The sequence below is a fragment of the Zosterops lateralis genome (assembly GCF_965231275.1).
Source record: "Zosterops lateralis genome assembly, chromosome: 6".
NCBI classification, from domain to species: domain Eukaryota; kingdom Metazoa; phylum Chordata; class Aves; order Passeriformes; family Zosteropidae; genus Zosterops; species Zosterops lateralis.
The window spans coordinates 39,791,207-39,808,276 of NC_139761.1; the positions used below are offsets into that span (position 1 = coordinate 39,791,207).

At 38.3% G+C, this 17,070-nt stretch overlaps 1 protein-coding gene across 9 annotated transcripts in view; it reads right to left on the reverse strand.

Moving 5' to 3' along the window:
• Positions 1 to 17,070, reverse strand: part of CELF1 (CUGBP Elav-like family member 1) — a 61,101-nt gene that overhangs the window by 19,382 nt on the left and 24,649 nt on the right. For 3 of the 9 annotated variants that reach the window (XM_083862931.1, XM_083862927.1, XM_083862926.1), the window contains exons 3-9: positions 8,321 to 8,508; positions 7,516 to 7,598; positions 7,065 to 7,113; positions 3,839 to 3,973; positions 3,589 to 3,668; positions 3,039 to 3,200; positions 1,634 to 1,715 (exon numbers count right to left, since the gene is read on the reverse strand). In XM_083862931.1, the coding sequence (XP_083719057.1) occupies positions 1,634 to 1,715; positions 3,039 to 3,200; positions 3,589 to 3,668; positions 3,839 to 3,973; positions 7,065 to 7,113; positions 7,516 to 7,598; positions 8,321 to 8,498 (769 nt within the window). In that variant the 5' untranslated portion in view covers positions 8,499 to 8,508. The remainder of the gene's footprint in view (positions 1 to 1,633; positions 1,716 to 3,038; positions 3,201 to 3,588; positions 3,669 to 3,838; positions 3,974 to 7,064; positions 7,114 to 7,515; positions 7,599 to 8,320; positions 8,509 to 17,070) is intronic. The other 6 variants (XM_083862934.1, XM_083862930.1, XM_083862933.1 and 3 more) reach the window with 3 other exon arrangements.

The following is a 17,070-nucleotide window of genomic DNA, read 5'->3' on the forward strand; positions in this document are numbered from 1 at the left end:
TAAAATCAAAAAGTTTTCTATTTTGCTTTTATTGTGCTACAGAGGGTTAAAAGTGCAAGTGTTGGAGCTAATGAAGAACAGGGCAGCTTGTTCCTTACTGAAGCAGTTTGTCATGTGCACACTGCACCTGTCCTCTTGTCATCACACTGTTTTCCCATCTGCTTTCAAACAGCGTTGAGATTAAATTTTGTCTGGAGAGTCTGATATAGTTTGGGATCTAATTACCTACTTAATTTTTCTTTCTATGAATTTCAAGAAAGGAGATCAGCTGAGATGTCATCAAGACCTTAAAACTACAATTTTTTTGGTAGAGAATCACATATTTAGAATAACCATGCAACATACTATTTATAGGTCCGGTTTCTAAATTTTTAAGGTTTTGTTGGTTAGTTGGTTTCTTGTTTTGTTGATTTTTTTAAAAATAGTGAAGACAGAACTACCCTGGAAACTTCTCAATCTCAGCCAGTTACCCCCTTTCCCTCTGCCCCAGTCCTTACTGCTGTACTTTCTTCTTTATTTCATCTTGTTTTTAAGAAGACACAAGAGGGGGAAAATGTCAGGATTGTGTGCATAACAAAATCCATTATAGATCACCTCCACATAGGATATTAGTGAAATGGTTTTTTTAAAAAAGGGCTTTTTCCACAAGAGTCTTAGATCTAAGAGCTCTGAAGAGGGCTAACATGAAAGAAGTCAACATAGGAAGCTGAATTTAGAATCAACTTCCAGTATAAATCAAAATTCTTACAAGTGAAATTACAACGATTTTCAAACGCTTGTAATTGTTACTGATGAGTGCACCAGCCAACACAAGTCAGATCTACAAAGACACTTTTGGACAAACTTCTGCACAGAAAGGGCACGTGACATTGGCAACTACCATATAACTCCAGGACCCAATTTGAAAAGTTCAAAGTCTTCAGTATTAAAATCAAAACTATAGATTTTTCTGCCAGCAGAAGAATTTGGAGAATGTGGTGAATGGAGTTGCTAACATGTTTTATTATTCTGAACTGTATGAAGGCAAAAGGAACAACCAATATACAGCCCCAGGACTGCTATACTCACTGAATATTCTGACTAGCAGTCCACAGCAAGGAATTTGGCTCATATTTATGAAGCTGATTTTCTCTAACAGTAATGGCATAATTAATTGTAATTCAAATGAATGAATAAAAGAATCTGAATGAAGCACTGGCTCACATTTCTAACAACTGGGTATTTCCAACTTAAATGCTTTGTTCTTAAATGCATTGAAAATGGGAAAACTAAGAATCCAGAATCACTGAAAACATCTGCGTTAGTGAGTGCCTATTTCAAAACAAAGTTCTTCATATATGCATCTGTTTGGATGAAAACAAATACAGAGAGTATTCTTTTTGCTACCCATAAGGGAAGATAATTTTAAATGCCAGAGGCTGGGGAGACACCACCACTTACCTTGGGGACAATAGTTAACTAAGATTAAGAAGGAACATCCACACTTGTAGCAGAGAATTCCTGTCATTTCAAAGGAGTAGGAAAACTCAGGACTACTTATCCAAATGAGATTAAAATGTTTTTTGGCTACTTTGTCTACCCTTGTTCTCTTTTAATTGGCACTGAATTTGTCTTCTGGTGGAAGAAAACTCACCTCCCATTGGGTGGAGGCTGCTCAGTGTGTTCAGGTTCCCAGATGAAGCAGCTGCTGTCTGCTGAAGGAGCTGCAAATAAAGCTAGACATTACACCAAAAAACAAAACAAGAGTGAGAGTGAGGGCTGGCTCTGCTTCTGGGAGAAACTGCATCACACCACAGCCAGAGCGCCGTCACAAATGAATTCCTGCAGCCCATGCAGCACATCACAGCAAAGCGTAAAGAGAATTCCCTCAGCACAGCCAGAGCACCACCACAGTGAAGCTCCACGTAGCCCATGCAGCACATTGAAGCCAAAGCAACAGCACACTGCTTTCCATACTCAACATCAGCAATGCTGAGGGAAAATTATAGCCAGTAAACCAAGACAAAACCAGCAGAATCAGTAGTGAGAGAGAATTCCTATTTAAAGCACCTAAGGCAGGACTGTCAACCCTAAGGATATGCTACCTCAAAACAGACTTTACAGCTGACACTGCCACCATAGGACAAATGGCAATGCCATACCAAAACCAAAGACCCATCAGGAGAGGGAACCTACTCTACTTTCCTTATGCACAGTAGACATAAGACATTTCAAGCTTCAACTCAGGTTTTTAGAAACTTTCAATTCCTTTTTACATTAACTAGCTGTTATAAAAAAAATTCCAATCTAACAAAACTACAAAAATAGTAAGAGAATTGCCCCATTTCAACTATACACCATACCAAGAATGAGATTAAACTTTCCTTTTCTGTTCCTCAGACTTTATATTGCATGAATGCAGTTGTCAGAACTACTCTCCCAATCCTCATGAGTCACAGCACATTAGTTTTTGAAAAGTTCATTCTTTAGGGACCTAGTAAAATCAACTTTGAATGAAGCTGCAGTCTACCCTCTGTTACATCATTTTTGCTAAAGAAAGTAGCTTCTCTCTATTTTCTGTAGGGTTTGCTTTTATTCAGTTGGTTGTTGTTTGGGTTTATTTACTCTGCTTCCAATCTGATCATCTTTTCTATTTAGACAGTATACCAAGTACTGTTCCGGGTTTCACTGGAAGAGGATGACAGAAATAAAGGAAAATGATAAAGGAATACAAGAACTATGTCATCAGATGGACAGGAAAAAGGACATTTACATGGTAAACGTTGAGGCAGTACTATATCAAGAAAAAGCACATTCTACAGAATGCAGGAGAAAAACCCGAAGGTTTCGGTAATTAGGGCTACTGTGGCTGGGGTTGAAATCCTCTCATAAAAGTATCCCAGCTAAATGAGAGCACATAATACAATTTCAGCCTTCTCATCCACAAAATGGGAATTAAGAACTCAGCTTCTATCTACCAGGAGCTTTATTAAACACTGCAAAACAGTCAGACACTCCAATCCCTGAAGAGATGATAAGAACCCAAATCAGAAACTCACTGCTAAGTACTGGGGTCCAAGTGTGTTGAGACCAGCCAGGTTTCCCCATATTGAGGCAGCACTGATCTGTTGCATTTGTTGCTGAAGTTGCTGAGCAATTCGTTTCTGCTCTTTGTCCTTCTGTGTGTCTGCAAATTTTACAACAATGGGAGAAGAGCAACCCTGCAAACAGCAATTCAAACAATTACATACTTGCTATCCCCAGCAGTCACAAAAACACTGAATTAAGACCCAGTCACTAGAAGCAGTCCCCTCCTCCTCCATGCATACATACAGACATATATATATGCATTCAAACAACACATTTCATCAAAGGCTCAAAATCTTGTTTGCTTTTAATTCTATTTTGTATTTTGGTATTTTCTTCACAAATGAAGTTTCTATCTCAAACTCTGAAAATAGAACAAAACAAACACAAAGGTCCAGGAGCAGTTTTTGTGAAGAAACACGTGACTGCACTTGTCCTTCTCTCTCCTTTCTAGTCCCTGAAACTCCATAGTGACTGCCTGAAAAATTACATCTGCTCCTGACACCCACTAACTCATTTTACCTCCATGGTTTGTGCTTGGTGCATTGCTTTGATTGCTGTTTGTGCCATGGCTCTTGTTGTAAAAGTCACAAATGCACAACCTGGGGAAAGAACAAAAAGGAATCAAGTTGTTCACTACCTCCACAATTATTGGGATGAATACAGGAATGAAAATGCTTAGTGGGCAGGGAGGGGATGTAGGTGGGAATCACAGAAAAAGCTCAAATGCCAGGTTGGGTTGCAAAAGGCAGCATCCAGCATCTTTGCTTACCTCGGCTCAGGCCATCCGGACCCCGTAATATCCTGCACTCTTCAATCTGCCCAAACGGGGAGAACATGACTCGAATATCATTTTCATTGCACTTCTTGGAGATCATTCCAATAAACAACTTCCTATCTTCTACTGCTAAGGAATTGAAAGATAAAGAGTATTACCAGCAAGATCTCAAGTCTTCTCCATTAACTGCAGTTATTTCCCTTGTATTTAGGATATGGGCTTATCAAAACCAGATTCCCAGTAATGTACTGTGTCTTCAATTTATGAAGATACATATGAGGTACTTCAATGAACCTGACAGATGTCTGTTTTATGATTTTATGCTTATGATTTACTATTTTTAGCTTGTGAAGTCTCTGAACAACAGGAATGTGAAGAAAAAGGTAAGAAGTATGTCAGATTCAGCACTGCCCTGTATCTCTTCAGTTCTAGGTGAGAGAAGGCTTGAATGTGGTTTATTGGACAATATTTTCATTGTCTTTCCTCTGCTTATTCTATCTTTAGACTACCAACATATACCTAACTGCATATAAACAAGCAAGTGAACTGCAGAAAGCTTTTTAGCCTCATGCCAATCACCTAATTTTAGATATGCCTATTTCCTCATGCTCTTCTCTCAACAGTGGAAGCAACAGCAGTTGCTAAAACAGAACACTTTTACTTCTGTTAGTGATACACCCATTCTGATCTGCACCAAAAGCACAAAAATGACACCTCAAATCAAACCACAAACTGCAGTACCATTTCTTGGCTCTAAATACTGATGCTATTGGATTTTTTAGAGTTGAAGAATACCTTTTAGTGTACATACATTTTAAAACAAATAGTTCAGAAAGACATTTCTCTTAACTTTTCAGTTAGTTGTTACTAATGTCAGCTAAAGGTCACTTGAGTGAGTGGAGTAATTTTGAATTCAGAGCAGAATTTTACACTCTCAATTTACTTATTTAAGGACGCTAATCACCTCTGAAACACTTTCTTTTAAAGGATGAAGTGAATTATTCAGAATATCACTTGAAAATATAAAACAGTTTAGATATACAACATTCATCACAATATAAATTATAGTATGGTGAAGGGTCTACCACATTTTGAAGCTTCAATAAAATCTTCTCCTATTCAGTATTATAGTGAGGGGAAATCAACTTATATGTTGAGTCTGCTATGACTCCAAACCATTCCAGCAGACATGATTTTAACTGGCCATTAAATCCTAATGTACCAAATTAATTTTTTGGTCTTAGAGCAGAAAGCTGCTTTCAAATCCTTTTAGCAGTCCATTTTAGTTCAAGAGATCCAGAATCACTTGTCTACGTGGCAAGTTCAAATACTTTAATAACTAATGCTTTCTTATTTATTGTTGTCCCCTTCACTTTTTATTAACACTCAGAGTTAATTAATAGCCTCAGAATTACCATCTTAAAATTACATTGAATACTTTTTTCACTTTCCATTATTTTCCCAGGATATTTCTATGTGTGTTTGTATGTAATGCAAGGTCAGTTTTAGTTTAGAAAACCTATTCTGTTCTCCTTCCAAAAATACTTCAAAAGAATGACTCCTTTCTAGATATATTTACACAGGAACATGTCCTGTATACCCGTGGAGGAATCTCCAGATGGAATAACTCCTACTATATGTTACCCATACATTCCATCTTCTGTTTTCAATTATATTAAGAGGTAAGCTTTCTCAAACCAGGACTATCTTCTCCATGATGCAACACAAACTACTGCAAATGAAGAAAATAATATTTGGCAGAGCTTAGAAAGGCTGAAACTACAGGATGCTTTCTTTGCTTAGGTGCAGCAATACAGATACATACATATTTGAACATGCATGTATGTATGTACATAAATTCACAAGGAAATGCATGGATAAATGATCATTTATCCAGTGGTAGATGCTAGATTCTTATTCCAACTGAAATGGGAAAAGTGCAGAAATACTCAGTTTTTCTTCTCTCCTGAACTGCTGTTAATTCTCAACCTCTCTTGTATGATACAAGAAGTATTTTTGACTCCCACCCTAGCTGCAACAGGCCTTGCTTCACATTGGGACTAACACATGAAAAAGCATTTATAGATTTCATAAAATCATAGAATAATTTGGTTTGGAAAGGACTTAAAGATCACCTAGTTCATTTGACTAGACCTGCTGCTTAATGCCTCATCCAGACAGGTCTTGAACACTTCCAAGGATGGGGCAGTTCCTCTGGGTAATGCATTCCAGTGTCTCACCATCTTCACAGTAAAGAACTTCTTCATAAAATCTAATCTAAATCTCTTCCAGTTTAATACTGTTATCCCCTGTGCTATCACTATACTCCAAGATAAACAAACCCTCCATATCCTCTTGTAGGCCCCCTCCAGGTACTGGAAGGCTGCTAGAAGGTCTTCCTGGAGCCTTCTCTCCTCCAGGCAGAACATCCCAACTGTCTCAGCCTGTCCTCACAGGGGAGATGTCCATCCCTCTGATTATCTTGATGACCCTTCCCTGAACATGCTTGAGTAGGTCCATGTCTTATGCTGGGGGCCCCAGAGCTGGATGCAGTACAACAGACAAGGTCTCATGACAGCAGAGAGGGAGAAGCACTCCCTGAACCTGTTATTCCGTCCTTTAGAGGCAGCCCAGGATATGATTGGCTTTTTGGGCTGCAAGTGCACACTTCCTGTTTATATTCATTTTTTTAGCCACCAAGTCCTTCTCAGGGCTGCTTTCAATCCACTCCACTCAGCCTCTATCCATTTTTGCAGGATCATGGACTTGCTGAACTTCATGAGGTTGGCAGAGCCCGACCTCTCCAGCCCATTATGGCTCCTCTGGATGCCTTCCTTTCCCTCTAAGGTATCAACCACAGCACTCAGCTTGACATCACCCATTAGCTTGCTGAGGATGCACTCAATCCCACTGTCCATGTCCCCAACAAAGATTTAAACCACCTTAGTACAAAGAAGAACTCACTGGATGTTTCCCTGACTGACAACATGGTTCTACCACAAGCAGCAGCAGGGAGATACTCTGAGTCATGGAATTTGAGAGACATCACTGACACTATCTATTATTGAAAACACACCTTTCTGTTTTCAGCTTTTTTTCTTTTAAAAAAACAGGCCTCCAATTCCAGATTTCATTAGAACTTCTTAAGCAAAAGGGAAATCCTCAACCTTCCTGACTAGCACAAACGATGACACCAAACTGGGACTCTAGTAAGGCTTACCATTACTCTTTTCACTGTCAGCTGGTTTCATCTGGATAGGATGGTGCATCTAAAATGTAAAAAGATTATTTAATCTCAGATATATTCACTTCATTCTATATAAAATACATCCCATAAGAATTGTGAAAGAAATTATAACCTAAATTGCCTCTAGAGAGGTGTGTATGTAACACTACAAAAATTCCAAGAAGAAAGGCTTTCCTAATTATATGCCATGATTCCTCCTCAGAGTATTATAAAAGCCATGCCCACCCACATCACTGCCGTATCATTCCTTTAAATACTCCAAAATTCCTATAGGATCTGTTATTGTATAGATCTCATAACACTGATCTTTTGAATAGTTTTTTTCAACATTATTTTAGGGCAACATAATGTATTTGTGCTTCAGTGGTGCTGGAGCTCAGAGAAACAAGACAGACTTGTGAAGAAAGCAGGGCTTTGGTCTTACCCCTGGGAGGATCTTCATGTTGTGAAGAGCATTCTGCGCTTCTAGTGCAGCTTTACGGGTATAAAATGTAACAAAACAGCACCCTGCAATTGAAACAAAATATTAGCCAGGAAAGAACACTCCAGTGCAAAATGTATGATAAGTAGAAGAGGTTAGGCACTGAAATAGGTAGGTGCTACTGTTTGTGAAGTTTAAAAAAGATTTCCAAGTGTAATAAAATAGAGTATGTTCAGAACTGACCCAACAACTCTATGCATTAAAACAAACACTTAGACACATCTATTGACTACTATTTCAAACTCAATTATTTCCTAGTACCAAAATCCTACCACCAAAATCCTACCTAGCTTCACAGGAAATATTGCATACAACTGAACTGCAAATCCAGGCAAAAAATCTAGCAAGGATTTAATATTTACAAGTATTTGATGAACGACTAAAACCCCAATTTCATATTTATCTGAAACTGTGTCCCATCCAGCAACATTTTGATCATATCACAGCATCACAGTGGTGCTCTGGAGCAACACAGTATTACTGGATGTTCTGCTTTGCAATTATAATCCATACTCCTCAAGCATCTCCATCACTGCTGAGCTCTAAAAGAAATTATGATTTTTCTGAGCTCAGGTAATGACTGGATCACAGTTAAAGCATAATTAGACAAACATACTTAAAGACTGGGATGCACACCTGGTCACACAGAGCTCCTACAGGTTGTTTGAATAAGCACACAGCTAAGACTGCAACTATGTGAAAATGGCTGAAACCCCAAATATCACAAGAGAAGTTCAGAAGTTCTCACCTTTGCTTTGAGGAGGGTTTTGGCTCCTGTCCCGCAAGACATTGATTTCATAGACAGCACCATACTGTTCAAAAAGTTCTCTTAAATCCTTCTCACACCAGCTCCGTGGGACTTGACCCACAAACATTTTGATAGCATCTAGATCTGGTTGGTCTGGGTGATCCAGTGTGCCATTCATTTTCTTTGAGCTACAAAAAACAAGTAGGAATTTCTGGTTTATATCTTCCTTCAGATTCTAGACAAAAGCATGCTTACAGTAAAATTAAAGTAATTTTCTACACATATATAAATGTATATGATGAAAATATACATATAAAAAGAAAACTCTTGCACATTCCCATTATGCATACCAGAGTACATTCACATTCATTGGCAAGCTGTATACTTGGAAACCAAGCACACTCTACACAGCTGTTTAAAACTCTGTTCCCATAATGTAGTCAACATCTGGGCTTCAAGATATAAATCTGCTGAGATAACTGAAAAATATCACCAGTGCAACCGTGTAAAATTTTACAGAAGAAAAAAACAGAACTGTAAGGAACCTAAGCTCAGTCCACCTACCAAAGTTATCAGTAATCACTGAAAATGAAAGAATGTTATTACAGTGTTTTAATGAGACTAATCGTAACTGTTTCCCAAGGTGAAGAGGCATCTTAAAACAGAAACAGAATTAACTGATCCAACGGTAAGTTTCTTTAAAGATTTACAAGGCAATAATTCTTTGTGCAACTAGGGAGCTTTCAACAATAATTGGCAAAAAAACAGGCTTAGATTGTACATGAAAAGGCTGGGATTGGACAATCCAGTTAGCCACAGACTGAATCAGGTTCAATAATGTCATGATTCTAACACACAAAAAAAGGTCAGTCCTTAGACTACAACACCGAAGTTTTGAGTACGGGAATCCTCAAGAGGTTTCAAGGCATTCTGTTTAGCCATAAGAGCAGTTAATGAAAGTTGTGTTATGTTCCAGCCAGCCAGCTGACAAGTCCTACACTGCTCACTGTATTGTCTCCTCATTATTTGTTAGGTGCAGAGTGATGTCTGTTATCAGTATTCCCAGCCTGGTACACCAGAGCACCTCTCCCTGCAGAAATCTGACTGTAATGACATCCTATTGTAGCTATACTGATTAGCTGGTTAAAATAGCTGACCAATCCCTGCATAATCTAGAAAGGACATGGGGGGTGGAACAGCAACTATACAATGATTCCCCCCCACCCCCAAACTCTTTGTTGAAGAATACAGGTGGGTCTTCTTCCAGAGTAGCCAGTTCTCTTCATCTCTGCTTTGTTCTTTTAAAGATAGTTTGAATGGTTTATTAATTGCACATGATAGTAAACACTATTCCTCTCACTGTCCATCTGAAACTGTATTCCCACCTGAAAATAATTTAAAAAAATAAAATCTAAGCCCGGAACTGTTTAGTATTTTTCCCCATCAATACACTGCTGGTCAGAGCTTAAGGAAAAACTGATGTTAGGGAAAGATCATAATTTTATAGCTCCTCAAAAACAACAAAGCTTTTTCCTAGAAGGGAAGGGAATCATCATAAATCCTTTCACTCCTCTCCACTTTTCCACTCAGTAAGGGTCAGCACCTCTCCAAATAGCCAAGAGAAACAACGTATTTTACAAAGATGTAAACTAGCTCTTTTCATTTCAGTTAAGAACAATTGGAAATTGTTTACCCTCTCCAACAATAATTTTCAGAACTGCCTTCCATGGGTAGCTTCAAGAGCACAACATGGCTCCTGTTAACTGGGCAACTCTTTATATGATCTCAACAGTATGCAAGGAATATTTTATTCCTAGTTAAAAGGTTCAGTCTGGAATCAGGAAAAACAGAAACAGTTCTTCCCACAAGTGATTTCAGGAATCCATTTTAAAATATCAGCAGCTGTAGCATACTATAAATGATATCATCAAACAGCTGTATTCCTCCTTAGTCCTTATCACCACAATTATCAGACCTCTTTTCCCCCCATCTAGAAACCAACATCAATCTTCCATGACCACCAGGATTTCTTCAAGAAAACAAACTGCAGGCTCTCCTGTCTCTCGTTCCTGTCCCTCTTTGTGCCAACAGATAGCAGGGGCTTGAGACACCAAATCCAACTATCATTTTAGTTATAATTTAGACACAAAGAGAAAATACTTACACAGGGCTTGCATTCAAGGAGCAATGGTCCACCATCATCTCTGGGAGGAAATCCAACTTGAACGCGGCCATCACCTCAGTCTATGACAAACTACTAACACTAAATCAATGTACTGCCTAACCCCCAAACAACACCACTTCCAAAAGTCCTGCAGGTCTTAACACTCAGCCACACAAAAACCACTCAAACCACAGAAACAGAAGCTCAGGGAGACCAGCAATAGACACCACAGAAACAGGCTGGACTGGGAAAGGGACATGGAATCCCAGATTAAAAAGGGGATGTGACCATGTGAAGGGAGGCTCAGCTTAATACACAATGAAAATGCTGATGCACTGGGCTTGTTTTGTGCAATTTTCCCTGGCGAAGCAGTACTGAGTGCACTGTCAGATAAACAGAGTGTCAGATCCATGAAGATAGCAATGGGTAACAGAGCAGAAAGAATACAAACTCCAGTCTTTCCACCCTCAACTAACTCCTTGTCTCCCAAAATGGCAGACCAAGGTCTTGAAGTTCAGACAAGCACTTCCCAAATCAGCAATACTAAGAGGTGTGAAGTCAAGAGGTTCCTTCACCATAAACATTTTTAAAAGCTGATTTCACTCTCTTCACCTTGTGCTCTACTACTGACACTCTCAACTTCTATGGCAAAAAATGCCAGAAATATTTTTTCTCAAAACCTGCCAAAAAAAAGAAAACTAGGAAGATCTGATTATTCAAAAGTTCCTTAACAACCACAGAACATCAAAAGTGATTCCTTTTATAGAAGCAAAACATACACTGTTCAGGAAACAATACTTTGTCTAAAAATTCAGATACACAGAATCTATAAATGACCAAGAAAGGTAAAAAACCCAGTGATTTATTGAAAACCATTTTATAATCTTCGAGAACACTGATCAGAACACGTCAGCTGCTTCAGCATTAAAACAGACATAGCATGTTGATCAAGGAACTGTGAACTGAAGTTATATATGCAGTACAGGCTTCTTGTTGAATCTCCAATACCCAAACGAATGGGGAGATAATCTGGATAAAACTGGATGTTTAGCAGAGGCAGCTGGGTGTGTTGGAGCACTCCAGGAGGAATGGTTAATTGGAGTCTAATATGAGACCAGAAACCCTTATATATGGTCAAATAACCACAAAATAACCTCTCAGAGCATCAAGAACTGCAGTCTGGAGCAGCTGTGATCACATCTTTCTCCTCTGACAATGACTGCAATATGTACTTGCAGTTGTTCTGACCAGCTAGTATACACAGCTTTATTTAAGCTTGCACAGTTACAGTATGCCAATAGTTTTTTCATAAATAATGTTTCCAACCTCTGAAAAAACATTTTAAAAAGAGAACATCTCTTTTGCCAGCAGTGAGGTTAATTAAAAGGAGCTAGGCCATGTAATACAAAGAGATATGCATAGACTGCAAAATAAGAGAGGATGTAAATTTCTCACACATCAGATGCTCAACAGTAACTACTTCCTGCATGCTCTTACTATGTGATAAATGCAAGAAAGCTGTCTCCTTGAAAAAGGTGTAAGCTATCTGCTAAGCACCATTCTTAGGAACATGCAAATAGGCACTAGGGAGCACAGGTCAATTTTTCAGCTTTCACTAAATTAAATTGTTCTATCTACCTTTAGACATATTACAGGCTTCTCACTTGAAAAATGCCATGTTGAGTAAAGCCCATTATATTCATCATATTCAAATGTTAAATAGATCCTAGAACCCATTTCATGCATTTATCTAAAATGAGACTGCAGAGAAAAACTCTTCAGATTTGTATGATTAGACAACAGATTACAGGGTGTGATTCCTTGATGACATGAATCTATAGACCAACACAGTCAATTCTGGCCTTATCCAGGAAGACCAGAACTCATTCTTTCTGGTCTTTCACTCATCTTTAGCTTTTTCCAGCAATCAGTAAAATGTCCCAGCTGCCATGCTCACTGTAGGTTTGATGAAAGACAATGCTGGCAACACATGGTCTAGAAAGTGGGTTTTTAAAATGTTATTGAGATTGATTAGTTTACTGAAGAAAATCACTACACCATTACAATTTGATCCTTTGCCCACCCTTTCCCACATCTCTCTGCTCCTCAAAATCAAAGTCCTGTCTTCTTGTTCCATTAAGACAAAAATGCAATGTTATAGGCACAATTTGTTGGAAAGGAATAATCAATACTAGAATGGTGAATAAATACCTGAAGGTATGTTACCCAAGACTCAGTGCCTCTGGGTGCCATACTTCTGAAGTAACGATGGCAACTTCAGTGACAAAACAGTGCACCCAAAACAGGTTTGGTTTAGTGTTATTTAGCTGAAGGCTTCAAGCTAGAGAAATTAAAAGACTTACAGACTTCACTTGTGAAAATATCAGAAAGAGTGGAAAAAGATGGTATTTCACTACTGCACAGAAATAAGAACTAAATGAGGAAAAAGTGTTTCCTTAAAATTGGAAAAAACAAAACTCATCCTAATCATTTCTCACAAAGAAAGGAAAAAAAGGGAGCTAAACACACTTATGTTTTGCTCAGATGTCAAATTCCTGCTGACTTCCAGATCCATTCTTTGACTGTTTCTATTCAAAGGATAACAGAAACAATGTCTGAAATTCCAAGCCCCATGGACTGTAGCTACACATTTAAATGTGGTGATCTGACAATATGAACATTAAAATCTTCTACATACTACACATTAGAACTCAATTTTTACACATCTGAAGCCCTAGATGATGCTGCAGAATGTATCATTATATCTGTTTCTCACAGACTGCAGAGTACAAATGCTGAAAGTTTTTTGCTTTTAAGTTTACAGAATTACATCATATCCTAGGGCAAAAAAATCCCAGAAACTCACCACTAAACCAAAAATCCTGTATAATATTTTTTTTCTAAGAAAGCCTAGTTCTAATGAGCAATTAACTCTGAAAGCTGAAGATAATACCATCTTTTATTTTATGCATTCTGTACTCAGACAGCATACACAAATTCGAAGCTGAAGGACTACTGGTATGGTGAGAGCAAGCTATGGGAAAGGATGTAGGCTATGGGGAAATCAGACACTGTGAAGCTCTGAAGGAGACAGGTCCTAGAATAAACATCCCCTGGTATTATCTGTGCATATCCAGATTCTTACAGTGCTGCTGAATCGCAGTTTTGCTTTTAAACTGATAACCCCTAGGTTACATGCATCAAAACACAGTAGCTGCTTGTCAATATTTTGTTGTTTCATTGCTGAGCGTGTAAGCATGTGGTCAGAATGTTTTCTGCCTGTGTTGAAATCCAAACTGTCTCCTATGCCTCATTGGGTACAAAAAGCCCCCTACCTACTCGCCAAAACTGCAGTTTCTTCCTCTGCCAATCTCTCTGACTGTTATGCACTGTGAGTACACAAATCTGACACACTGAGAATATTGAATTGACCATCAAAATACATCAAGTTTTTGGGCTGCCTAAAATTCAGATTAAATTAAATTAAGAGCGTTTTATTTATATGAACTTTTATAGAAGTTCTCAGGTGGAGAAGAGGGATAGGAGGGGAAGACAACCGCCTTTACCTTGGAAATACCAAAGTTTCAAGGTGCTCCCTCTTCTGCTTTTATCTGAGAGCAGGCAAATGAGATCTAGACACAGAAGAATTTTTACAAACTAGGTGAGTAAATTTAATTCTAAAAGTAGATCCTACTATAAGCTTTCCCCCCCCTCCCCTTCCTCAAAATATTTCTGGGGAAAAATTTTTGAGGTCCATCAATACATTCTTGATCTACGTCTCTGTCTTGTGAAGGAAGTCCTATAGCTTCTACTTCAATTAATTCTGTGAAAGCTCAAAAGGTATGAATTATGAACTTTTGCCTGACTGAAGAATCCCCAGGACTCCCAGCTCTCTGCCAGCAGATGAAACAGCAAGTCACCCAGCCTTCTGGCTTACAGAACAAAGCTTTTTTTGCCTAAGTACTCTTAGAAAGAGAAAAAATGAATCAGCAGCTGAACATACTTTTTTTTTGATAATAAAGACAAATTATAGCAGTAAATTATATAAAGTTTATTTTGAGAAGTTAGGGAATTATTTTTCCTGAAAAAGGAGATGAAACTTTGCACTGAAGTGAACAAATTTATTTTTCTAATTAATTCTAAACAGTGAAGCTTATAAAAAGATAGACACAAAACCCATATAGGTACTTTTTCTCTGAAATTATTTATGGGCCTCCTCAAATACACAGGCTTATCTGTTCTTCCTGCTACGCAACATTCACTTCACACAGAATCTCCTTCCCCACAATTCACAAAGCAGCTGGAGTTTCCCATGTTCACGGGAATAAAGCAGGAGTCAAGCAAAGGCAAACTGAAACTGTTAAGAGGGAACACTTCTTACCAAATTAATAGACAAATATTTAGTGGTGGTGACTTCTGTAATCCTGTCAAAACTTGACAAGGCTTGAACACAATTGGATGTATGCAGGGATATTTTTTCCCACTTTTATTTACTGCACATATATAAAAATCCCAACTATTTTTTTAGCAGATTAACCCATGGATTATCTGCCTCAAAATACTGCATATATGAATTACACCTTCTAGTTAACATTAAGAAGGAACAACTAAGTAACCTCTTTAAACACAGCCTAATCAATAAAGATTTAGACCCATTTGTCTAATGCACATAGTACTAGGCATTATCAGAAAGAAATCAAAAACCAGAATATGTCCAGTCTGGCAGTTCTCAATGTCCCCAGTCACAACTTTTTATCTTTCTAAATCAATAAATGCGGCGTAAGTTCTTCATATGAAAATAGATAAGGAAGACAATGTTTGAATTAACCACACAAAAGTTACTGCTTCTCTGTAGCCACTGATGCCACAACTATGAGGTGGCAAAGCAGTATATAAAATCCTATACCTCCGTAAGCCTGTTGGATAAAGAGGTTCTGAACTAAGCTGGTCAGGAAAGACCTATTGCTTGAAAATGGTATTTCAGAGAGAAATCAAAGTACTGAAAGCTGCGGTAGAAGAGAAGGCTTTGTTCCCAGCTATGTACCAACTCAATGCAAAACTCCAGACAACTTCCCTTAGCTTTTCAATTTCCAGATTGACAAACCAGGAGGCAAGCGATGCTTTCCTGGAGGACTAAGAACTGAGAATAGTTTCCTATACAATAAACCCACACTAGAGAGGTGACCCTTAACACAAATATGTCAATACATACCAAAAGCAGAATTAAAAAAAAAAAAAAAAAATCTCTTCCTATGGATATGTTGTACCTTCTTAGACTAAATCCCATATATCTCAAGATCCTTCAGTGACTTTCAGTGACTTCAGTTTATTTATGTGTAGACCACAGCCAACAGCCAGACCAGTTCACAGCTACTTGCACATTGCTGGGAAAAGAGTAAGAGCTGAATGTTCTGTTTTCACTTCCCCTTCACTTAATGCTAAATTATTAGGAACTTAATGCCTTGACACATTTATTGGTCTGACAAATTAATTTGAATATGAACAGCGGATTCAAGTGTTTTCAAGAAGGAATTCTTCTTAATTACAGAATCATAGATGTGCTTGAGTTGGAATGGACCTTAAAACTCAGTTATTTCCAACACCTCTTACCATGGACTGGAACACCTCTCACTGCAACAAGTTGCTCAGAGCCTGATCCAACCTGGCCTTGAACATCTCCAAGGATGGAGCATCCACAAATTCTCTTTGCAACTTGTTCCAGTACCTCACCACTCTCATACTAAAGATTTTTTTCCTAACATCCAATCTAAACCTACTCTCAGTTTGAAGCCATTCCCGCTCATTCTGTCACTACATCCCCTGGTAAGCAGTCTCCCATATTTCTTCCAGGCTCCCTTTGGGAACTGGTGATGCCAAACAGTTATGCTGTGACTGCTATACATTTATTGATCTGAACAGTCCAGGTGTGTCCCTCTTACTTCAAACAACAAGCAGTGAAGTGAATGCACATGACAGCACAAATTGTTAAAGAGCACGTGTGGCATTACCTCAGGCAGGTTGTATCTCCAAACCAACTTTTCAAATGACAGCTAAGAAAGCAAAATCCTACTGACTGATACAACAGCATTTCTCCTCTGAGAAAGAATGATGTATTTTACAGGTTAGTACCTGTAAATGATGTATTACACAGGTTAGTACCTTTTTGGAACTCCTTGGCAGGATAGTGCAGATGCAACAAACTTATGTGAGTGGAAGAAGAGATTAGACAAATACCTGGAAGAGATCCAACAGAGGCTACCAGGCAAACCACAACAGGTGAGGTTCTGAGCTTAAAACAGAGGCTGAGAGACCACTGAGTCAGTTCTGTGGTGATAACAAACACTGGAGGTTATTAGCCTCTATGAATGGCAACAATAGGCCTAGAACATGCCAAAGAGCAGGAATTTGCCTATGCATTTATGTTAGGACAAAACAAACCATACTGTGTTAAAAAAAAAAAAAATGTCCTTTTAAAGCTACTCAAGAATTGAACTATACACATATGATGTAAATGCTCATTAAAAATATCTGCACTATATTCAGTTGCTTTAGCAACACAAAACCCTCCCCAACAGCTCCCCCAACA